We start from the raw sequence: 24,012 nt of genomic DNA, 5'->3' as shown, positions 1-24,012 counted from the left end.
TCGACACCACAGTGTCTGCTCCCACCCCCACAACCTCACCTGCAGTCAGCCTGGAATCCAGAGCCACACCACTGTGCCAGCCTCTCTCTTCACATGTTGCCTCCTGTGAGATTCCTGACACCCCTCCCCCACCCATCACCTTCACTCAATACCAGGTTGAGATGCAAATGAGGAGACTTCACTCAGGCAAGTCTGCTGGACCAGACGGAGTGAGTCCCCTTGTCCTCAAGGCCTGTGCCCCCCAGCTGTGTGGAGTCTTTCATAAACTGTTTATGCTGAGTCTGAGTCTGCAGAGGGTCCCGGTGATGTGGAAGACATCATGCCTCGTCCCTGTACCAAAGACGCCTCGTCCCAGTGGCCCCCAGGATTACAGGCCCGTGGCACTGACCTCCCACATCATGAAGACCCTGGAAAGGCTCATCCTGGACCAGCTGCGACCCATAGTAAGACCACATCTGGATCCCCTTCAGTTCGCTTATCAGCCTCGTCTCGGAACAGAGGACGCCATCATCTACCTGCTCAATCGTGTCTACACCCATCTGGACCAGCCGGCGAGCACTGTGAGGGTCATGTTTTTTGACTTTTCCAGTGCTTTCAACACCATCAGGCCGACCCTCCTGGGTGATAAGTTAGCAGCGATGCAGGTGGATGCTTCTCTGGTGTCCTGGATTGTTGATTACCTGACAGGAAGACCACAATATGTACGTCTCCCACAGTGTGTGTCTGACAAGGTGATTAGCAACACAGGGGCACCACAGGGGACTGTCCTCTCCCCCTTCCTCTTCACCCTCTACACCACAGACTTCAGCCACTGCACAGAGACATGCCATCTTCAGAAGTTTTCTGATGACTCTGCGGTGGTTGGATGCATCAGCAGGGATGATGAGACAGAGTACCGGGCTGTGGTCGACTCCTTTGTCACGTGGTGTGAGCAGAATCATCTGCAGCTCAACGTGGCAAAGACCAAGGAACTGATCGTGGACTTCAGGAAGACCAGGAAACACTTGACCCCTGTTTCAATCCAGGGGGTCAGTGTTGACATTGTGGAGGACTATAAATACCTTGGAGTACACATTGACAATAAACTGGACTGGGCTAAAAACACCACAGCACTTTACAGGAAGGGCCAGAGTCGTCTCTATTTTTTGAGGCGACTGAGGTCCTTCAACATCTGCCAGAAAATGCTGAGGATTTTCTATGAGTCTGTGGTGGCCAGTGCGATCCTCTATGCTGTTGCATGCTGGGGGAGCAGGCTGAGGGTCGCAGATGCCAACAGACTTAATAAACTGATCCGTAAGGCCAGCAATGTTGTGGGGATGGAGCTGGACTCCCTCAAGGTGGTGTCGGAGAGGCGGATGCTGTCCAAGATAAAGACAATGTTGGATAACACCTCCCACCCACTCCATGACATGTTGGTCAGTCACAGGAGCTCGTTCAGTGAGAGACTGAGATTACCGAAAAGCACCACTGAACGACACAGGAAATCATTCCTGCCTGTGGCCATCTCCCTGTACAACGCATCCACTTAACACACTGTTTGCTGCTACAACTACACATGTTTCTTTTCCAAATATTTATTTATAAGTGACTTATGTATGTATGTATATATATGTATATATTGTACTATTCTTAGTTAGCGTATTGTCTGTCTTGTCTTAATGTTGGTTTAAAATGGAGCACTGTAACAAAAAATAATTTCCCCCAGGGATCAATAAAGTATTCTGATTCTGATTCTGATTAAGAGGAGCTTCTCACCCAAACAAAATGTAGCTATTCCAGCAAGAATGATGTTTTAAGCACCTGGCTACCTACCAGTTAAGATAAAATGCCACTTATTTCAGTATCACTTCGTTGATTATATTTATAGGGAGCATACAAAGGCTTCAGCAGGGTTTTGGAAAAAAGAGCAAAGATGGCAATTGACAATTTTAAAAATTGTTACAGATGGGAGTGTTTCCAAGAGAAACAAAATGACCTGGCACATGGAATTACTAAATAATTTTATTTGAAACTTTCAGCTGCAATAAAAACAACACTTACAGGCCACTTTTGAAGCAATATAAATACAGATTCAGTGACTTGAAAGTACTCTAAGGAAGAATATCACAGTGACATGGGGAACACTTAAAGACTTAGTTTGTCTCATTTAAAAAAAAAAAAAAGTCAAATCAAAGGGAAAGTTAAAAATCAATCTCCATCACCCGCGTGTATGACGATTAAAAATGGGTTAATTACTACATCATTCTAAATGACTCTTCAAGCTGGAGTATGCGCTCTGACTTGCCAGAGTCAAAGTAATAAGTAGTTAGTGATTCTGTGGAGGAGATCCAGTCAAGCAGAAATGGACACCTCCTTTTCTGCTTGACTGGCCCCCCATTACATTAAAGGGTGCTGCAGTGAGAGCCGATGAGTGGGCTGGGGTCCTGTATGGGGCCAGAACTTCACTACACTTAGTGCAAGAGAATTGCTTGATCATTACTGCAATATGAGAGATTATTAGAGGCTCAATGACTCCTTCAAGTTGGTGACTTGAATTAACAAGGACGAGGAGAACAGAGGCAGGAGATTACTCCGCTAACAACTACAAATCGACGTGACCTGCGGTGACATTTTTTTTCATGACCTAAAAACAACTTGGAAGTCAAAAAGTTACCGATGGCGTGACATAATTCCTCGACTCCTTCCAGTTATGCAACACAGCATTTGGCATTAGAGGCAGTGCCATCAGAAGTCTCCTAACAGCAGAGTAAAGTGACGGTACGTGCAGCCAGCATTAAGCCTCGAGAACAAAAAGTCTGCAGCACAGAGAGAAAGGACTTAGTTTAACAAGGTGTGTGGCAAGAAGGGATGTGGTGCGTCTACGGAAGTGTCAGGGGGTAAAGAGAAGGGAGAGAGCAGTGCTCCTTCTTCTGAAGATGCGCCTCGCTCTCTCACACTGGAGCAAAAGCATGGCCTTTGCACAGGGGCTTATCCTTCTTCGAGTAGAACGTCTTCCCCTCCAGGTTGATTTGGCAGAGCTTTAAAGATGAAAGGAGACACACAAAGTGAGAGAGACGGATTGGGAAACGAGGGCAGAGTAGATATCAGACTTCAACACTGCTGATGTGAATTTACACAGTTTCTAGTGGCCAGAGCAAGCTTTACTTGACTGCATTTGCTTTCAGTTTTCTTCACAGAATGAGAGAGATATAGAGAGTGATAGACTGCAGGTGACAGGCTGAGAGAGAGAGAAAGCTTGAGGTCCAGACATGGAGGCAAATTTTTTTCTCCAGGTACCATTGTACTGGGACAGCTGCGAGATACGGGGGCAAAGAGAGCCCACAAGGAGCTATATCCATCAAAATGACTTACAGCACAGACGAAGCACGTATCGTGCCAGCTGTAGCCCAAGGCCTCCAGAAACCGATCCCCGGCATCAATCTTGAAGTCACAGCCATGGCATTTGGTGCCAAACATCTTCTCATAGTCTGGAGAGGAGGGGGAGGAGGGGTGGCGAGCAGAAGAAATGTAAGATAAGGTGAATATAAGATTACATTTTTAACTCAAAAGAGCTTTTATCGTTGCCCGCATCAGGCCAAGGAATCGCCCCGGCCTCCGCAATCGCCGTTTGTAAACATCGCTTAACCTTTACGGGATCCGTAGAGACTGAAATCCTTTTCCACATCTTTCATCTTTAGAAGAAGTGGAGGCTGTTTGCCGCTCCGAGATGAGCAATCCTCACTACACGCTACACGCAACCACTTAAGGGACTGAACGGTGTAAAATAAAGACGTATAGAGCTGCTTTGATGCCAAATGCCGGCTCCTCTTCTTATTGGCCATTTGATATCTATACTGTTTGTGTTATTGTGTCCACCCACTGTACATTAGTGCCTTTCCAGAGTGTAGGGGTGGGATTAGGATGAGGTGGAAATTGCTCCAGATACTTGACTGGATTTGCCAGTCTCTTTCATCACAAGGACTCGGGGGGGGGGGGTGTCAGGTTATAATGCTGCTTCTCAAGAGTGAGTGGGTGAGAGCTGTACAATCCCTGAAAGATGCTGAGGCAGCAGAATGTTTATCAGAGCTGAAGGCATTATTCAGAATATGAGTACCCAGGTTCTGGCTTCGCCTCTGATAAAGCAGCAATCCACGTCAGATGCCCCGCTAACTCATTTATATCATAATAGAAGAGCACGCACCATTCATAAAACCCAATAGAGGTATGTATGAAGTAAACTGGAGCTAAATAGATTACAGCAGATGAAAACATCACACTTTATGATTGACTGCGGCATGTGCCAGGAGACTCTCGATGTAGGTTTCTGCCAAACCCCACAGCAATACTACAATGTTTGACAAAACGTGTCAGAAATAGTTTGATTTTTACAAAGAAAATAATCACAATTATTTCAGATAGACTGGAGAGGATGCACTGTAGAGAGGAAACAATTTTATCACAAAATGCACGCTACACCCGATTCATGCACTGGCTGAATTTAAAGATTTTGTACCCCGACGTCTATGACGTGGGCCGAGCTGTAGCATCCATTTAAAACGTGCTTCGTGGGTGTCAGCCTGCTCTGTCTCATCTGTGGACTTGAGGCCAGTGCAGATTTATAATCGGGCTCGATCCACGTGTGAAGTCGCGGGGCGTCTTACATGAGTCGAGATGTTCTCAGTCGGCGCTGGAACTAATTGATCGGCACACTCGGATTTTCAGCACGCTCAGGCAAATGCTATCTGGCTTGGACTCGAGTTTAGAATTAAACTTTTTATTAAAGCACAGGTTTCTGTGGGTGCTTCCATCTGCTCAGCAGAACTGACTACTGTCATTGTTGCAGTTATTAGTAGTAGTAGCAACTATTCCTTAGAACGACATAAATGCGACTGCTTTTATTTCCAGCAGAGGATTTTTCACCACGGTGACGCCTTTATGTTTTGTGAAGCCTTCAGTGTTGTATTGTTTGAATGAATGAACAGAGTCCTTGAGAGAAAACACAGTCGAACTACACATTTGGTCATGACTGAGGTCTTTATTATAAGTAAACTATCCTTTTCTCACCAGACACGCAAGTCTGGAACCAAACTGTCCTAAAGAGTGATGAAATCGTAAAAGAAAGGCGGACATTTACCATCTTTTGGAGCACAGTTGAAGCACAGACTGCATGTTATGGTTTTTGGATCAGACTCAAACTCAGGATACTGCACGCTCGTATGGTAGCGACTTGTTAATGGTGAAATAGTGATGCCCTAAAGCTTGCCCTGCTTTATCGTCTATTTTACTCTAAATGGAACCATAATTTACAAAGTGAACACTGAGCTGTATTAAATAAGACTTGAAACTAGCAATTCAGAAGAAAAACTCATTAGGAAAGTGGTTACAGAGCTCATTAATCAAGACAGAAGTACACTCATTTTTTTCCATGCACTTCTACAGAAACTGACTTCTTTGTCAAGCTGAGAGACGTCGCCCCCTGCTGGCCTATAGGGGAAATGGATGTGTAAAATCACACTAGCTTCAATTGGAATTCAGCTTTTTATACTAGGTGTGAGTTCACCCCATATTTTACACAACAGAGGACGACATAGCCATCACTACCAATCAGAATAGTTGTATGTATCCTCCCCTGGCCCTTGGAAGACAATCGACTGTGTCACAGCATTGGTGTTGTTTCATGTAGGATGTGAAGCAGTAGCATCAGTTTGTGAATGTGGCTCCAAAAAAAGCCGTTTCGGTCTTTGTTTTTTGTACCTTCTCCAACTCTTACACAATAACCATTTGCATTTAGATTGCTCAGGTATGCAATATAGGAAGTATAGTACGTCTGGACTGCAATGGTTCAGTTACTCACCTCTCTCACAGTAGGGTTCACCCTCCTCCATGTAAAAGGCTTGATTCCTGATAGGATTCTTGCAGGCTGCACACTTGAAACACTGAACATGGTAAGTCATCTTCAGTGCATGCATGATTTCCTGATGGGGGGGGGGAAGAAAAAGGTTAACTTTTTTTAAAAACTTTGAAACGGCTGTTTTGATTTTGCTGGATACGACAGAAGCTCGTACCCCTATGATCTTCTTTTTGCACTTGGCACAGTTCGGAGCGTATCGGTTATCGTGGCACTTGGTACAATAGACGGCTCCCCTTTCTTCAAAGAAGCCCCCCTCCTCCAGGACCGCCTTACACTGCGAGCATGTAAACTCTTCCGGGTGCCAAGACCGTCCCAGTGCCACCAGGTACCGTCCCCTGGAGAAAAGAAAAAAAAAAAAAGACTTAGTAACACATAAATAGGGGTTTTGTTTTTTTAAATATAAATTGGCTAAATAATCCAAAGCTTCAACAGAGGACTGAAAAAAGATCCAAAGGCACTCAGCAAAAATACACTAGACTGTGTGAAATGTGAGCAAACGCTGAAAACAAATTTTAGGTTTTCCAGAATTTGAATCTTCACTCAAAAATTAATGAATAAAAGCTCTTTGTTTGCAATGGTGACCAGAATATCAACCAGAGTTTCTTTGTTATTCTGAGTGATAACAAGATGTCTCCACACTCTGTGAAATATGCTGACTGGCTTAATTTGCTGCAGACAGGCAGTGTGTCGCGAATATTAAGAGTCTTAAATTGTCATCTCTAACAGGAGCCTCCAAGGAGCAAACACAGAGAGCCTCGCTCGAGTTAAAAAGAATCTGTACCTGTAAGAATTCCTTTACACGTATTTAGTCAATTTGAGAAGTTAATTAAAGATTTTTTGTGGAATAACAAGAAGCCAAGAGTGAATATAAAGAAAATGTGGGCCTCTAAAGACATTGGGGGAATGGCCCTCCCAAATGTGAAGTTGTGTAATTTAGCTTTTGAAATGTCAAGACTGGCCAAGCACTGGACAGGTTCGGACTCTGAGCTGAGCTGGATGAAGATCGAACAGGAACTAGTGAGCCCTTTTACACCCTTGGATGTTCTCTCACAGGGCTCAGCAATTAATGGACAAGACTTTCATAATAACCCAGTGCTTGGGTATTCTAAAGCTGTCTGGGTAGAGGTGCACAAGATGTGTGGAGCATCTCATTTAAGACAACCTTATACCTCGCTATGGAACAACACTGCTGTACAGATTGGGCGAAAAACAGTGTTCTGGAAGGAATGGCTTGTCAAAGGCAAACACGGGATAAGTGATCTTTACTCAGGGGGAGTGTTTATGTCATTCGTTGAAATAACCCAAAAATATGGTTTGATAAGAGAAAATAATTTTTGGAAATATTTACAAATAAGGGATTGTATTACCAAAGGAAAATTTACTCAAAGCTCAAATATGGTTGTGGAGTTTTTAGAATTGTCCAGTACAGCACATAGAGCAGCTGTTTTCTATAAACTGTTTAACAATCCAAAAAAAGAGATATGTGAAAACTTGAGGATTATATGGCAGACAGATCTGAGTTGTGCAATTTCTAAAGAAGACTGGTGTAGAATCTTGTCATTCTCTGATAAATATATAAGAGAGGCCAGGGGTAAATTTACTCAGTATAAATTAATACACAGATGGTACTTCACTCCGTCCAAACTTTATAGAATGGGAATCAGTCCCAGTAATATATGCTGGAAATGTAGTTCAGATCCAGGGACATTTATGCATGCTATTTGGGAATGTGGGAAAGTTTATCCCTTTTGGCAAAAAGTATTGGACAAAATAGGAAGGTGGATTGGTTTGATGATACCCTTGTCACCAAGACTGTGCTTATTAGGGGATCGGTCGGTGTTACCTGGGGTTTCAAAATATGACTTTGTGGTTATAAAGGTGGGGGTGATCGCAGCGGCTCGAGTTATTCTCAGTGTATGGAAGGAACCATCTCCTCCAGAATATAATAGGTGGGAAGAAAATATGCTGAAAATGGTGTCGTATGAAAAATTCTTGGCTAGGATTAATGATGATAGGGAGGGTTTTGACAAATCATGGGGATGCGTTTTTGGCTGAGATGGTTGGAATTTATTTGGTCAGGGCAATTATCTTTAGTTAAATTTTATGCTTGCTGCATTGTATGTTTGTGTAGGCACTCAGTAATGGAATAACTTAAGAATTTGATTTTATTGTCCTTTTTTTTTTGCGGGTATACCGATAGTAAGTATTGAAAATAGACCCAAAATACAAAGGTGAATTAACCATGGGATTGGAAGCTGTCTTTTCTTGTTTCTTTTCTGTTGTTTTGTTTATGTTTTCATGTTGTTAAATGTTAAAAACTACGGAGCCCCGCAGGGGACATGGGAGAAAAAAAAAAATTAGGGAGAAAAAAAAAATTAAGACGGACTTTTGCGAGATCTCGCAAAACAAACTCGGGATCTCGCAAAACTCCAACAATGGCGGCAGCTACTTAGTTGTTACTCTTTCTGGGTCACAAAATACACTTTTAAGATATTTTGAGGCGTGAATGTAGTTGTGTAAACGTCAGATACCTGCTCGGTTTACAAGACATCACATATTTGCAAAAGTGCTCCGACGTTTTTGGAGATCTGACACCCACTAGCTCGAAGCTAACGGGAGGTCGAGACCTACTACAGCCGGGAGGAACACCGCTTTCCCGGCACATCGTGCCTCGACCTCCCGGTCGGCTTCGAGCTGGCGGCCACTAGCTCGAAGCTAACGGGCGGTCGAGACCTACTACAGCCGGGAGGAACACCGCTTTCCCGGCACATCGTGCCTCGACCTCCCAGTCGGCTTCGAGCTGGCGGCCTCCGAAGAATGCGGCTAAAACTTTTGCGAGATCTCGCAAAAGTCAGTCTTAATTTTTTTTTTCTCCCATGTCCCCTGCGGGGCTCCGTAAAAAACAAATAAAGACTTCAATTACAAAAAAAAAAAAAAGAAAAAAAAGAATCAGCCTGTGTGTAGCAGCGGTGCAGCCTCACCTGATGATTTTGTTGCAGGCACCACATATGGGGGTCCTCCCGCTGTCTTCCGGCGCCTGCTGTGCAGCCTGCAGGATGGAACTGCGGCTCTGCATAGGCGTGGGCTGGGCTGGCTTCTGGTGCTGGGTCACGACGGTGCTGACCTTGTCTGGGTGAAAGCGGTCGGCAAAATTGGGGTCCGAGACCCACGGCGGTCGGCAGGAAGGAGCAGAACTCTTTGGTGCGGCGGCGGCACTTGTCGATTCTGCACACCACAAAAAAAAATCCCATAACAATCCACCCTTCAAACAGATGTCTGTGGTGACAACTTTGAGTGTCGCGTTGTTGCTGCTGTATTGACACTTAAGACTTAGAATCGATTAGCGCAGCCTCTCCCGGAGGCTGCTGGGGCTCTTTTTAACGCATCAGCAGGAGAAGAAACTCACCATCTGGTTTATTTGCTGCTTGGGCCTTGGCAGGTGAGGGAGTTGGCTCAAGGCTGTGGGGAGAAAATTACTAATTAGAAAAGGTAGACATGCGCGCACACACACACACACCTACTATAGTTACTTCTCAATGGATGCCATGTTTGGATATCTCCTGCCATGGCTAAGCTGTCACCATTATGCTGTGCCACGGATTACCTTGTGTGTGAATGATTCCAAGCATCATTATTAATATTAATTGGGATTAACAGGGTAGCGTGGTGCCCCCACCTGTTGTGATCACACATTCTGATTCAGTGTATTAGATTTAACTGAAAGCAGCACAATAATTGAAATTTCACCAGTATCAAAGAGCAACAGTGAGCAGTTTCTATCATGACTCAAAAATCAATCAAGTCGAACGTGATTTCAGCGTCATCGCCCTGCTGTTCAAGAGCCGCAGCCTCTCATGAAAGCATAAGAAACACCAACATCTCCTCAGGCGGCTGACGTCGCTCAAAGTTAGGCAAAAGTTAGATGACTGGAAACTCAGTCGCTTTCAGATTTGGGTGCGGAAGAGTTTCGCTTAGAGCTTGCATGTGCAGGAGTGTTGAAATAAAGCGTTTTCTACATTTCAAAGATCTGTTACCCGCAGCAAGCGTCACTATATTCAGAAAAAGCTTCAAATCTTGACGGAAGACAGAAAAACAACTTCTGAGCCAAGACAGTGAGCTCTGGAGACTTTTATCTTGAGAAAAAGAACCGGGCGGGGATTGTAAAAGCACCTTAGGCATCTATCGTGTTTACATCATCAACTGTGCCATCTAAAACACACTAATGAAAGGAGATGAAATCCCCTTTCATTAGCGTAAAGAAAATGAAAGATGGTGTAGGGTAATTGATTTCACAAACCTCATCCCATAGTTGTGCCTTTATCAGGTTAAGTCTGTATATGAAAGAATGTTATTTATGTCGCCAAACAAATACACGAGGAAAAAAAAAAAAAAAAAAACTGTAGCTACAGAGGCAGAAGTTACAGCTAGGAGCAATCTAGCAAGAAAAAAAAAGCCTAAAAGCCGTCTGCTATTTCTGGAATAATAAAGAACATTAAATCCCTTTGCAATACCAAGAATCTGGCTTATAGGACTAGTGACAGTAAGGAAGCTAAATCTTTCTAAATTAAGGATCGCAAGACCTCCTACCATGAGATTTTTGCAAAGAACCCGCAGAAAGAAAGAAAAATGCGTAAGAGGAAGTCAGAAGGCTGGATGAGCAGGATGTCTGCTGATGGAGTCAAACAAAGGACAGAGGCTGTTTCTGCCCGTGTGTGACTCACAGACCATGGGTCAGCTGCCCTCCACTCCACAGACACACTGACAAGCCTCACATCTGGGACCTCACCTAACAACTGACAAAACAAACTCCTATTCAACACCGCTGCCCCGGCTACATTCCCTTGCCAGGCTGCCCGTAGGTGTTGAAAGGCCGATGGCTCGGCTGTCTCGCAACCATGAGGTTTCTTTCTTCTCTCTGCTGCACCTCACTATGATGAATGTTGCAGGTGCAAATTGCACTACACCTCTATGTCGGCTTCTTCCCACCTGGAGCAGCCTAGATTGCGTTATCCTTGACATTTTCCCTGCTTTCAAACCCCCTCCTCCTCCTCCTCCCTGCTCAGCAAGAGGCTTGATATGATGCAGGTGCACATTTTCTCTATCAGAGGCTGTGCAGACGGGATTTTTTATTTATTTATTTAGCTTTTGACTGGAGCATTTCCTTTCACTTTTCTTGTTCATCCTTTGCAGCTCTGATTTTAGATTCATCTGTACCGGTTTCTCTTTTTTCTCTCCCCCCTTTTTGGGTATCCACTCCTGTGGGATGCATCAACCTGAGCAACGAGGAAAGCAGAGAACTTTGCTGGCAGCTCAGCATCCGGCAAAGGAAATAGCAGGTTTTGATTTTTCATGGAGCAACAAGCCTCTGACATGTGTCACCCCTCCACCCAGTGAGGAGGTAAAGGTGATGCAGCTTTGCAAGAAGTCGAATGTGACTAAAAACCATGTGCGACAGTGGTGGCACATGCCTAGGAGGGCCTAATGAGAAACCTCATTCCTATTGGCTCTTCACATCTAAGCTTTGCACAAAGCTTTCTTCAGTATCTTCCTGCTTACTGTTATTTCTACAGATATAAAGTAATATTTTTACACATTGATTTTTTTCCCCTCTGAAATCCTCTCTTACAGTTGAAATTTCTCTACAAGTTGATGCTTGACTCGATTAACTTGTCTAATTTAGCACATTGGTCTGGATACATTCCTACTCTAGCTAGTTTTCCACTAATTTTTCTTAATTAGTCACTTAGTAATACCTCCAACTTCACTATACATTAAAACACATTTGTCAGCCATTTCATTTGATACACCTGCTTCTCTTTAATCCAGATAACTAACCAGCCAATCACATGGAAGCACCGGAATGTATTTACCCTTGTAGACATGGTCAGGATGACCCGCTGAAGTTCAAACTGAGCATCGGAAAGAGAAAGAAAGGCAATTTAGATTTCTTTGAATTCATCATGGTCGTTTGTGCTAGACAGCACGGTCTGAGTATTTCAGATCTACCAGAATTTCCCACAAAACCATCTCTGAGGTTTACAGAAGATGGTCTGAAAGATAAAATATCCAGTAAGCAGCAGTTCTCTGCATCAAAAATGTTTTGTTGAAGGCAACAAGCAACTTAAACAGGCACTTTTACAAAAGTATGCACGTGTTGCCAAAAATTGGAAACAAAAGACCGGTAAAATGTTGCCAGGACTGATCAGTCTCTGACTATGCTGCGTAGAGTTGCAAAGGGGCGGAAAATTTCCGGTAAATTTCCGAAAAGTTTCCGGTAAATTTCCATGGTAAGTTAAGCTTGGGAATTTTGGAAATATTCCATATTGGAAACTGTCCATGGAAATAATGGGAATTATGGAAATTAATGGGAATTTAGGAGAACTAACTGGGAATATATTATTTCCAAGCATAAATATAAACAGAAATCATAAGAAAACCTCCATGCAAAATCTTTTCAACAGATATTTCAACAGATTTATTTGTAAGTACAGTAGAATAGAACACGTTTCAATAACTTGTTTCATGGATGAATAAAAACAGAAATGTTGAGTTCAATATTACCATCCCCTAACCCCGTTCATTCAAAAATGCCCCCTGTCCAAAAATCTCCACAAAGTCCCATTCAAAAGGTTAAATGAAAAATGCCACTTATCCTCCAAAACGTCCCATTAAACATGCAAATCTTCCTTCAAGCAATCCTCTTTTCTCATTTTTGCTCAGTCAATAGACTCTTCCTGGACCTCATCATCATCCAACAACATGTCCACTTCCTCAGCATCCAACTCTGAGTCTTCCTCTTCAGTGTCACTTTCCAGCCTTGTTGAGGATGGCTCTGTGTCAGGCTCAAAGAGCCGTAGGCTTGCCCGAATGCCGACCAGCTTTTCCACTCTCACATTTGTGAGCCTGTTGCGAACCTTTGTGTGGGTGTTTCCAAACAGTGACCAGTTGCGCTCAGAGGCGGCTGATGATGGTAGGATTTGGAGGAGGATGGAGACTACAGGTGCAAGGGCCTCAGATTCACATAGTCCCTTCCACCAGGTGGCTGCAGATATGTGCTGGCATGACTGCCATATTCCATCCCCTTTCCAAAGGCCTTGCTTTGTTCGATACTTTGCCAAACTGCCTAGAACTTTGCCTTTATCGAGACCCAGGTGGTCAGACATGGCTGTAATGACCGCATAGGCACCGTTGATCTCTTCCCCAGAAAGTATGCCCTTCTCATATTTGGGGTCCAGCATGTAGGCTGCTGCATGCACTGGCTTCATGCAGAACGCCCTCCGCTGTTCCAATGACTTGACCACAGCCATTTCCTCTGCTTTCAGTAGTAGGGAAGTGGGCAGAATTGTCTGGATTTCTTCTTTGAGTTCTGCAAAAAGGCACTGGACATCTGACAAGATGGCACCATCCCCCTCTATCTTTGCTATTGCTGCTGCAATAGGTTTGAGGATTTTCAGACTGCTAGATACTCTTTCCCAGAACACATCATCCAAGATGACCTTCTTGATGTCACTGTCGATGCCTACAGACTGGGATATGGCCATCTCTTGCAGAGACTCCTTTCCCTCCAGAAGGCTGTCAAACATGATAACAACACCACCCCATCGCGTTATGCTGGGAAGCTTCAGTGTAGTACTCTTGTTCTTTTCCTTTTGCTTTGACAGAAATGTAGCGGAAGTTACTTGTTTGCCTTTAACATATTTCAGAACTTGCTTCGCTCTCTTATTCAGAGTGTCCATTGTTTTTAGTGCCATTATGTCTTTTAGGAGAAGGTTTAGTATATGGGCAGCACAGCCAATAGTAGTTATATGAGGGTAGGTCTCCTCCACATGTGCCCAGGCAACCTTCATGTTGGCTGCGTTGTCAGTGACCAGTGCAAAAACCTTATCTGGTCCAAGGTCATTGATGATCACTTTTAGCTCATCTGCAATGTATTGGCCTGTGTGTCTGTTTTCCTTTGTGTCTACACTCTTGTAGAACACAGGCATAATACATAATCACATAATACATAATACATAATCACATAACTACATAATCACCACTCTGTGGTGATTATGTAGTTAATAATTCCTTGTCCCCTGATATTGGACCATCCATCAGAGATGACTGAAATACAGTCAGCTTGGTCAATGGTCTGTTTCACCTTTGCTTGAACTCGACTGAACTCTTCATCCAGTAGATGAGTAGACAATGCATGTCTGGTTGGGGGAATGTATGCTGGTCGGAGAACATTCAAAAATCTCTTCCAGTTCACATTGGATGTCAGCATCAGGGGTGAGCCAGTTGCATAGATTGCACGAGCGAAACACTCATCTGCGTTTTTCTGGCTAGTGTCATCCATAAAATCAAAGAATCCTCTGATGCCAGAGGGACCAGGAGCTGATGAGTGGGTATCTGAGTCTGATACAGCTGAAACAGATTCATTTTCCCCTTGAGTGGAACTCCTGGCTGCTGCATGTGTTGGGCCTTGAGGAATTTTTTTGCACTTTGCAGTGTGCTGCTGCATTTTTGTGGCATTCTTCACATACGTCTTATCACAATACTTACACATATATACAGATTTCCCTTGTACATTAGCTGGTGTAAAATGTCTCCACACATCAGATTTTTCTGTAAAATAAAACAAGAGCTTGTAAAAATGCTAATGCAATGCAAGAGATCGTAATAATACAATTGCAATATGATAATAAACAGATATAAATAGTAAGGCTAGCTAAACAACTGGAATGATCTTCAAAACAAAAAAGCCAAATGAGGAAGCTAGCATCTTCTTTATGTTATACTAGCTATGGCTTATTTAGCATCTAACAGATGCTAGCATTTTATTTAGCATCTTATCAGATTGCTATCTACCAGATTAATACATTTTATGTGATATTCACAATTTAAACATTTAATGAATATATTTTCCCATAAAATCATCAAAACTTACCTCACTTGTTAAGTCCACAGGCTCAAATGTGTGCCTTCAATACTCTTTGTCCTTCAGGCTCAAAAGTGTGGTCCATGTGTACATGTGATGGAGGCATGCACAGTGCCAGTAGGTGGTCTCAATAGCCAGTGATTAATAGTAAATGTGATTAAGGAATGGCATGGATATTCAAGTGTATTTGAATTGCATTTGTTTGTTTTTGTCAATATTATGCTAAAATATGCTTTGCTCAACTATATTTAAGTTCCCTAAGAAGAGCCAACCTTCAATTTTGAAAATTCCCAGTTTACTCCCATAAATTCCCGTTAATTCCCGTTTATTCCCATGGAAAGTTTCCATCTTTGAAAATTCCGGGAATTTTGCAACCCTAATGCTGCGACATGAAAACATGGATCCATCCAGTCTTGTATGCTTCAGCCGAGTGGTGGCGTAACAGTGTGGAGGACATTTTCTTAGAGGCCTTTAGCACAGCCTACCTGATCATTGTTGCTGACCATGTCCTGTATGAACAAACTATTCATCTTCCAATGGTTCATATCCATCTCAAACTGCTTTCTCCTTGTACTCACACGGCCAGATCACCTGACCTCCAGATCTCAAACCAACAGAGCACCTTCAAGGTGCGATGAAAAAGGAGATTCACGTCATAGATTTGCAGCCAAAAGAAAAATCTGCAGCAACTGTGTGATGCTGTCATGTCAGTATGGACCAAGATTTCCCAGGAATGTTTCCAGCACCTTGTTGAGTCTATAAGCACAAAGTAGTAAGGATCTGAAGGAAAACACTGGGTCCAATCAGGTACCAGGAAGGCATTTCCAGTGAGTGTGTTACAAGCTCATTACATAAATCTGCTCTCCTCACTACTGCTGCATTTGTTAAACGAATTATTTGCCAAATTATAAAAACTGTCAGTATGTGCTAATAATTTATCTTCGTCTTCCACCTGGGTCTGTGCGCTTCAGACCAATCAAGCTGAATTTCGATGTTTATGGACCAGCGTTGGTTAACCAACCATTTCCCCCTCATCAAGCAGCAGTTATAATGTTATATAACACCCCTTACATGACATGAGATTTGTTTGGACAGCACGAGAAACAAAGTATAAGCATGAGTCAGATGTGCGAGTGTGAGCACAGCTAAAGGGTTTAAAGCTGTATCCTCAAGCTCTAAATCATCTCATCTGTGGACATTTTTAAAATGGGATTTATAGACGTCCTTCACTATAGATGTTATGGATTTTATACATCCAGAAACATTACTACAAGAAATACTACTGATGAAAAGTCATTACCTACCAAACCTATTTGTTTTAGTCTGGTGTCAAAACCTATAGCGTTTCAGGATTACATTTTTTTTTTCCGCATTTCAGGAAAATGCAAATAACTCGAGACAGACTTTCCTCACAGTTCATCTCAGCACTTTATAAATGAGTATGCACATTTGTTGGGTTTTTTTATGCCCGAATGCACAACAATTTTCTCTCAGGGGCAATAAAAGTAAACCTTGAACCTGGCTCTTTAAGACATCCCATTAATTCCAACCTGCATAAATACTGAATAAAGCCTCGCTTCTATATAATCACTTTTTGTCCAGCACACTATAAGTAAAGCAATTGTGACTTAGCAGCAGGGGAAAAAAAGAAAAGAACTGTTAGAGAGATATGCCCTTGTAAGCTTAAAGTAAACAAGAAAAGAAACACAGAAGGACAGAGAACAAGAGTTGCTTTTTTTCCCAGATGTTTTATATATTTTTGATGACAGCAGGAAAGAAAAAAAAAAAAAAAAAAAAAGTACAGTTTTTTTTCTTTAAATTGTGCGAGAAGCCTATTAGAAGAGGGGATCAAAACTGAGAACTCTAAAAGATGAAAACTCAATAAATGTAAACAGGCAGCAAAAGAGACAGACAGAGATCAAAAGGAGGGTCTGAACTTCACAATCAAAGAAGAAAGAACAGTGCTTCCCACCGCCGAGACCCCCTCCCCACCTTTCCACCAGTTTACTCCGAGTAACGCAGTGTGAAATGGAAAATAGGGCTACAGACACAATGGTCCACAGTGTTGTCAACAATCATCAAGTCAGAATTTCAGAGGGAGATCTTATGCTTAGGCTCAGTATGCAAGGTTCCACTTTAGGTTTTTGTCATCTAGGATACGTTTCTAATATTTTTGCTTTTCTTCGCTTCCCCAGATTTCTTTGTCAGTCCATCTGCATCTAAGGAGGTGAATTTGTTAACTGCCAGGAGACAGTCCACTATCTTCGTCGTCTTTATCACGTAGTCGTTGCAGTGTAGATATCGCTAGCCGGCTCTGGCTGGGCTCTGCGTCCCAGGGCGTCTAGGATGTCGCTCAGGATTTAATATTGAGGGCGCGAGCAGACCTGTCGTGGTGCCAATCCCTCAGACGGGCATAGCGGGGACTCTGAATCTCAGTGAGGAACTTTTCCCTGACCGCAGGCAAAAACAGATATGAAAGAGAGATAGACAGGAAGGAAACAGATTGCAGGGGAGAGAATAAATGAGATGAGAGGGATGGAGCAGAAAAGGGAGTAAAGTGCACAAAGTGAAAAGTTGAAGAAGAAAAAAGCAGAGGGATGTAGTAGTAACATTTATGACATGTAGTACTCTTAAATATAACGATTAGAAAAGTATGGAAACAGAAGGAACCTGCTAATCTACTAATTAAAATAAAAGGGGACTTTTGAGGAATAGCATACTGCTGCTGCATGCACCAAGGTAATTGGACGATGGCTCCAGAAATTAAAATACTATCAACTCTTCCCATCTGCATTTTAGCAACACAGCAAAAAAGTTAATATGTTATGCTACTGAGCAGACTCAAAACAACAACAAAACCACACTATGAACAAAAACACACCGGGCATGCTGATGTTCAAAGCAGCAAAATTATGGTTGCTATATCTGTACAACACCACCATGGATACAGTCAGGATGTGCAGACTTTTAGCTTTAATTCAACGAGTTTAACAGACTCTGATCAGAAACCTTTTTTTTCATTATTAATTAGTGCTGTTGTGTTAATCTCGTTAAAATGACGTTAACGCCATAACCGCAGATCTCCGTTAGCAATTTAGCGGGAATCGCCCCGTGAGTGGGGCTGGACGGTGCTAACGCGTTAACGAGCTAACCCGTTGACACCTGGCTAACGGAGATTTGCGGCGTTAATGCGGTTGTGACGTCATTTTAACGTGATTAACGCTAAAATCACTAATATAAATATAATGCCTCAGTACCATCCCTTTACAGGCCCAAAGGTATGTGTACAAATTGAGAAGCATCATTTTTAAGGCAGGATCTGGAAACCATAAACATCCCCGAATGCCACGTTTCCGCCTTTGAGATGCTTTTCTGGGCCTTTACTACAACTGCCTTCAGTCGCTGCAGCTTTGTGGGGTTTTCTACTTTTAGTTTTGTCTACAGTAAGAGAGCAGCATGTTTAGTCGAGGTCAGGTGACCTAACTTGGCCATTCATGAACAGTTATGCAGCATTTGACTGAATCTCAGCAGAAAACACAGCTCTGCGCACATAAATTGTATCCTGCTACTTTCTAATGAATAAACTCACATTTATAATGATGATCCCATCTCACTGTAAACATTGCAAAAAGTCTAATTATTGAATGATCAGTGTAATGATTCTGTTAAACCAGTTTAAGTTGATCTTCAGGTCTACACTTAAATCAGATTGTGGTGGTACACAGAGGCAGAGCTGCACGATTTAAACTACACTGACAGGAGAGATTTTTTGTTCCTTTTCTTTTTTCAAAGTAGCTGCCAAGCTGAGGCTTCCACATATGCAAGTGTACAAACACAAACACGTGACCGGTCACATTAATGACAATCCGTTTACCTGGACCTCTTCATGTTTTCATCATCTGGGTCCTGCACTGAGAGATCCAGGAGAGACACACATCAGAATGCCTCACTAATACAAATGTTGACAAACACCTCAGAATAAGTAATGATATTCCTTATATTTAGCTATGCAGTTTCTTCCTTTGTCAGACTGGTTACAGTCAGGGTAGAAAAAAAACAAACAAAAAAAAAAAAAAAAAAAAAAACATGAAAACATGTCAGTGAAAACACCAGCCACCTCTCTTCAGCTGAAAAATGAAGAAACCCCTTATCCACCTTTTCTGTGTCACTCATTCTTGCTGTCACACTCAGTCCCAGAGATCAAATCACATCAACCGTTTAGTAACAGCCCCCCATCCTACACCTTATCTTGACTAACAGAGAGGCCCACCCCTCAAACCCATTACTCTCTGCTGTAACAGTCCATCACTTCTGTCTTAGGCCCTGACTTACTGAAGTCGGTGCCTGTGAGCTGAGCCAGGATGCGGAAGGAACGAGACTGGGTGGTGCCAGTGCGGGGCTGCCAGTCCTCAGTGTCCTCAATCAGCCTCTTCTTGCTGCGGTCGTTGGGAATAAAACAGGGGATGCTCTCCACCCTGAGGCCGTGCCTGCCGCGCACACACACCCAGGAGCAGGAGCACACAGCAGGTGTGGTTAACACAATCACATCCAGGGACTACCCACTCACACAAACGCATGGAGGAACGCTTAGTATCAGAGTCACGCAATAACAGCACTAATGGACACCCATTACTAAGATTTCTCATGGGGACACGGCAGAAGCTCATAAACGGAAGATACTCATAAATGTCATTAGAATCAGCGCAAGAAAAGCCACTTCACTTCAGTACCTGGCTTTATGTGAAGAGGAAAAAAAGCTAAAAGGAGAGGCATTTATTTTTCATAAACAACTTAATCACTCAAATGAAATGCTTTTTAAGCTGCTCATTTTAAGCACAGCTGTAGGTCAACTGCAGCATGCGTTCGTAAACAAGCGAGAGAAATATCAAAAGACACAGTCATTAATGAACTGCCATCCTCGCTCTGTAAACACAGTCACTCAGTCTAACAAAAGGGCATCAGCATTTTCTCGCTTTTACATAAACAGCCAGATTAGCCTACAAAGCCGACCGCACAGCCACCATGCAGCTGCCCCTTACTTGGACTGTTGGTAGATATCATCATAGTAAGTTGCTTCACCCCTGTGGATTAGACCAAAGAGCACGTAAACACTAGGCTCGTGAAGTTACCATAGGAACGAGAAGATGGAAGGCGATATTTGACAATATTTCTTATTTTGCACAGACTGCAATCTAATAAGAAATAGTTTAACTGTGAAGTAGGAGATAAACTGCAACTTCATTCTCCTTTTTGGGGTCTCTGACTTTAAGGCTAATTAAAAATGTGCACAATATTAGTCTCGCATTCTTCTTTTAAATTAAGTTATTCTAATACAATAGTTTTGTGAAGTCACACCCAGTAAAGACATGCAACCGAACTACTATCAGGCTGTGCACAGCTTTGTCATGAGACAAAGTGTGAATGCCAATTTATAAAAGAGTGTGTGTGTGTGTGTGTGTGTGTGTGTGTGTGTGTGTGTGTGTGTATATATATATATATATATATATATATACATATACATATATACATACATATACACACATATACACACACACACACTTGACTGCAAATGAAAACAAGAAAAGAAACATACTAACTTGTAATGAGCTTCCATCTGTGGAGTTAAAAGAAGAAAAGAGTGGGAAAAAGGTTAGAGTTAAGATTTCAGGGGGAGGAGAAACTGAGCACGTCTATACACGACAAAGGTTTCACACAACAGACGATCAAAAACATTGCAAAATGCAGAAACCATGCGAGAGGTGTGTAGAGATATGCTGCTATTGTCAGCAGGCTCTGTGAGAGGAGGAAGAAGGACGGCATTGTTTGACTGTCAAATCATCCATTGTCACCCTGACCCAAAAGGACTCAGCAGACTGGCACAAAACATTTGCTTTCCTGCTCCTCTCATCCCCGTACACAAACGCCTCACAGAGGTACGTACACAGCTGTAGCCTTTTGAAAGGAAAATTAAACCTAATTTCTGTGCCATTCGGCTTCATTCACGGGCAACAGGAGCACAAGAGGGATCTGCTCATCATAAATGCTACAGCAGTGATGTATTACTGGTAACTCTGTCCAAACACAATGCTAAACCTGTTCTAACACGTCGGGCTTAGACAGCTTTTTGGATCCAACTATTAACTGTGGAGAATCAAAGAATAGATGACGTCCTCACCAGATTAACCTGGTGGTTTTGATTACGCTCAACTCTTTTCAAACATGACAAGAGGAATTAGTGTTGCAGAGTAACAAGAAAAGTTGATTTTACAAAGAAGAAGAAAAGCAGAGCAGGAAAAGCTTGGGAAACCAACAGAATGTATGAGGCTAAATACAGCAACAGACCACATCTCACCAGCGGCTGGAGACGGAGCGCTGCCATGACCCAAATTAAAAGGAACTGGACCGGCCTATCCTTACAGACCATTTCATGCCAAACTTCTACTTTCCAGATCATTTAAAACACATTTCTTGCAGGAATACTTGGAAAAAAATATTAAAAACTCAGCGGGTTAAAGAAAGAAAAAAAAGCAATGAACATTTCAAGGTCAAAGGCTCACTTTTACAGCAAACTACATCAAATTGTTTCTGGGAATCTGCGTCTCAGGCGGTACAGCAGATTATCCCGTAAATGCAGAGGCCGGCGTTCATTCCCCGGCTATTCCACGTACCGAAGTGTCCTTGAGCAGGACTCGGTGACAGCTCGATCAGCATTAGCGTGTGAGATTTGTGCATCAGAATCATAATGTCAAGCGCCACACTGCATCTGTCAAACATTACATATTTCATTCTGCTAACTGTAGATGCAAGAGACGAGTAATAATCACGCTCTATCAATAACCCATCTGCTGAAATGGAAAATCTGTTATAAGAAAGAAATGATTTAGCAAGAAATATTTCACATCTTCTTTTCAGTTCCCACTATTAAAAACAACATCAATGCTTTTCTCTCCCACACATTACACCGACTTGCAATCATTTTCTAAAGACTCACCTCCACTGTCGCTTACTCATTCTAATCTATACTCGAATCCAGCCTTAAACAAAGTCTTTGTATAAATCTTAAAGATTTAAATCATGATGTTCGTTTTTTCCCCCCGTCCTAAGGTTAGAGAAGACGTAAAAAGGAAAGTGACTGAGTAAACAGATTAAGTTAAACACACAAAATGAGGATGATGGGAACAAAGATTAAACAATGCAGAAAAAGAAAAAACCCGTGACAGCATCTACAGTGTCCAAAGAACACAGAGTTTAACATGGCTGTAAAACTGTGACTGATTGTTGGCACATATAACCAATCCCAATACTTCTCTGTCATCTTGATAGATTTCACTGCAGCTGTCTTTCATCCACAGCTGGAACTGCATATTTCAGCTAAACATTTCCTGCTATACAAACACCACCAGACTTAATCAGGACACAATCTACAACAGCAACTACTACTGCTGTGTTTAGCATTAGCCTAAGTTTAGACAAATTATTGGCACAGTTAATAATTGGATTTCCACAGTGAGTCAGCTTGCATTTGCCCTCCTCTCTTTTCTCTAACATGCCCTAAAAGAAAATGTAAAAAATCTGTGACTTCACTTTGGCACCACACGGCAGCACTGATTGGACTAAATTCTTTAAATTCCTAAAGGCATTATTTTCTTTTTAAGTTTAAAACAAGAATAATGAGACTTCAGAAAAATGCCATTAAAACCACATTAGTCACGTTGCGGTTCCAATGGTAATAGCGTTTATTCATCCACCTACCCATTCTGTGGCTGGGGTGTACTGGCATGCCCCTGCGAGCACGGGGTGTTGAGTTTAGGAGAGTAGGCCACAGGTTTAATAGCAGGTCCTGAGTTGGCACTAGCACCACCTGCTGCAAATGGCCTCGCCATCTTGTTAATGGTCGTGCTCGGGGCAAAGGAGTACTTTGGCGGAACAGAAGCTGTAGCAAGCGAGTCCTGTGAGGGTGTGGGAGAAGGAGACAATGCAGCACAGTGCACGACATGCAGTTAGACGTTTGTGACACGCACAGAGAACTCCATCTGCCGTCGCACAAGCCCAAGCTTTTCCAGCACAGTCCCAATATTTCATTATAGCAAAAAGATTACTCTGTACTGCGACGGCGGCTCTGTCAAAAGCCTCCGGGCTTTTCTCTACACATGGGAAAAAAATGCTTAAGAAGTGTGAACACAGATTTTATTTGTGTTGGCAGTCGGCCAATTGCTGGCCAATGTAATCTGCTACTGCTGCTAAAGTGAAAATGCTCAAATTGTCGTCTATAACTGACGTGTCTCACTAATGAGATTTCCTCTTTGAGTATTGTGCATGGACTGCAGCAAGAAAATAAACAACTATTAAAATAGAACAGTGACTCTGCGTTTGTGTCATGTGCCGGCTGCTTTTCTAAAAACCGTTCAGTTTGATCAGCTGACCGGGTGACTCCACAGACTTAAAGCGTCAGTATTTATCTGGTATCAGGGACTGTGCGGGAAATCCCAAATGCATCAGCGACAACTGCCCAGCAAACTGCTAATTTTGCAACCTGCTGATGCTTGGCTAATGCAGAGTGCATGGACTCTGTGAGAGCTTGACAAGGCAGGTGATTCAGATGAAATTGAAGAACACAAAGTGACACGAAAAACTGTGAGTAACAATTAAGTTTGAATTTAACTGTCACAGCACAGCACACCATGCCAAACCATCCAGAGTGTCCACGCTGAGGTGAGCTCGGCGAGTCAGATAAATGCAGGCTTACCTTCTGGTCTCCACCCGCTTTGGAGGGTCTAAAGAGAAAGAGGGGGGAAAAAAATCAACACGTCAGAAAAAATGTGCTTATTGTTCATTATATTTCCACTAGTTTTACTTCACATTATCGTAAGAGGTAACTTGGAAAAATGTGTTTAATTTTTTACAGTTTGTGTGCTGTACTTTGTTTTAAGGTTCACAAAGAAAAAAAAAAAAAAAGGATTTTCATTTTAATAAACTTATTAAGAGAGCTGAGAATACAGCGGGTCAATCAGTCCTGTTCAGGTCTTAAAGCTTCTCCCAGGATTAACATCCCTGCGGTGTCCCCCGCCCCCGACAGAGCACACGATTATTAGAATATATCTTTACGCATTAAACATGGAGGCGGCCGGCTTTACACTTCTGTTTCCTCCTGAAATAATTGAACATAAATCACCGCCACCCTTTGACCAGCGCTTACACGCTG

The 24,012-nt window shown here is 42.7% G+C and overlaps 2 protein-coding genes across 4 annotated transcripts in view; both read right to left on the bottom strand.

The window, feature by feature from the left end:
• Nucleotides 1-2,145: 2,145 nt before the first annotated feature.
• The window catches only part of pdlim7 (PDZ and LIM domain 7), a 36,023-nt gene continuing 14,156 nt past the window's right edge, over nucleotides 2,146-24,012 (bottom strand). For 2 of the 3 annotated variants that reach the window (XM_080901804.1, XM_080901805.1), the window contains exons 4-11: nucleotides 23,557-23,584; nucleotides 22,563-22,759; nucleotides 9,297-9,349; nucleotides 8,872-9,115; nucleotides 6,045-6,225; nucleotides 5,834-5,954; nucleotides 3,352-3,467; nucleotides 2,146-3,017 (exon numbers count right to left, since the gene is read on the bottom strand). In XM_080901804.1, the coding sequence (XP_080757930.1) occupies nucleotides 2,931-3,017; nucleotides 3,352-3,467; nucleotides 5,834-5,954; nucleotides 6,045-6,225; nucleotides 8,872-9,115; nucleotides 9,297-9,349; nucleotides 22,563-22,759; nucleotides 23,557-23,584 (1,027 nt within the window). In that variant the 3' untranslated portion in view covers nucleotides 2,146-2,930. Of the gene's footprint in view, nucleotides 3,018-3,351; nucleotides 3,468-5,833; nucleotides 5,955-6,044; nucleotides 6,226-8,871; nucleotides 9,116-9,296; nucleotides 9,350-18,684; nucleotides 18,722-19,142; nucleotides 19,298-22,562; nucleotides 22,760-23,556; nucleotides 23,585-24,012 lie in introns of all 3 variants that reach the window. The other variant, XM_080901806.1, reaches the window with a different exon arrangement.
• On the bottom strand, nucleotides 9,359-15,127 carry LOC308409220 (uncharacterized protein). The gene is made up of 2 exons (XM_080901809.1): nucleotides 14,820-15,127; nucleotides 9,359-14,497 (listed from the first exon to the last, which is right to left on the bottom strand). Exon 2 carries the CDS (start codon nucleotides 13,873-13,875, stop codon nucleotides 12,607-12,609), a length of 1,269 nt encoding a protein of 422 aa, XP_080757935.1. The 5' UTR covers nucleotides 13,876-14,497; nucleotides 14,820-15,127; the 3' UTR covers nucleotides 9,359-12,606.

The sequence above is a fragment of the Rhamphochromis sp. 'chilingali' genome (assembly GCF_963969265.1).
Source record: "Rhamphochromis sp. 'chilingali' genome assembly, chromosome: 13".
Taxonomy (NCBI): domain Eukaryota; kingdom Metazoa; phylum Chordata; class Actinopteri; order Cichliformes; family Cichlidae; genus Rhamphochromis; species Rhamphochromis sp. 'chilingali'.
Note: the sequence above shows the minus strand (reverse complement) of the source record. Positions and strands in the feature narration are given on the sequence as shown.

Bases quoted from the DNA above. Each gene is read 5' to 3' on its own strand.
- LOC308409220 (XM_080901809.1), bottom strand. From the start codon at position 13,875: ATGCCTGTGTTCTACAAGAGTGTAGACACAAAGGAAAACAGACACACA.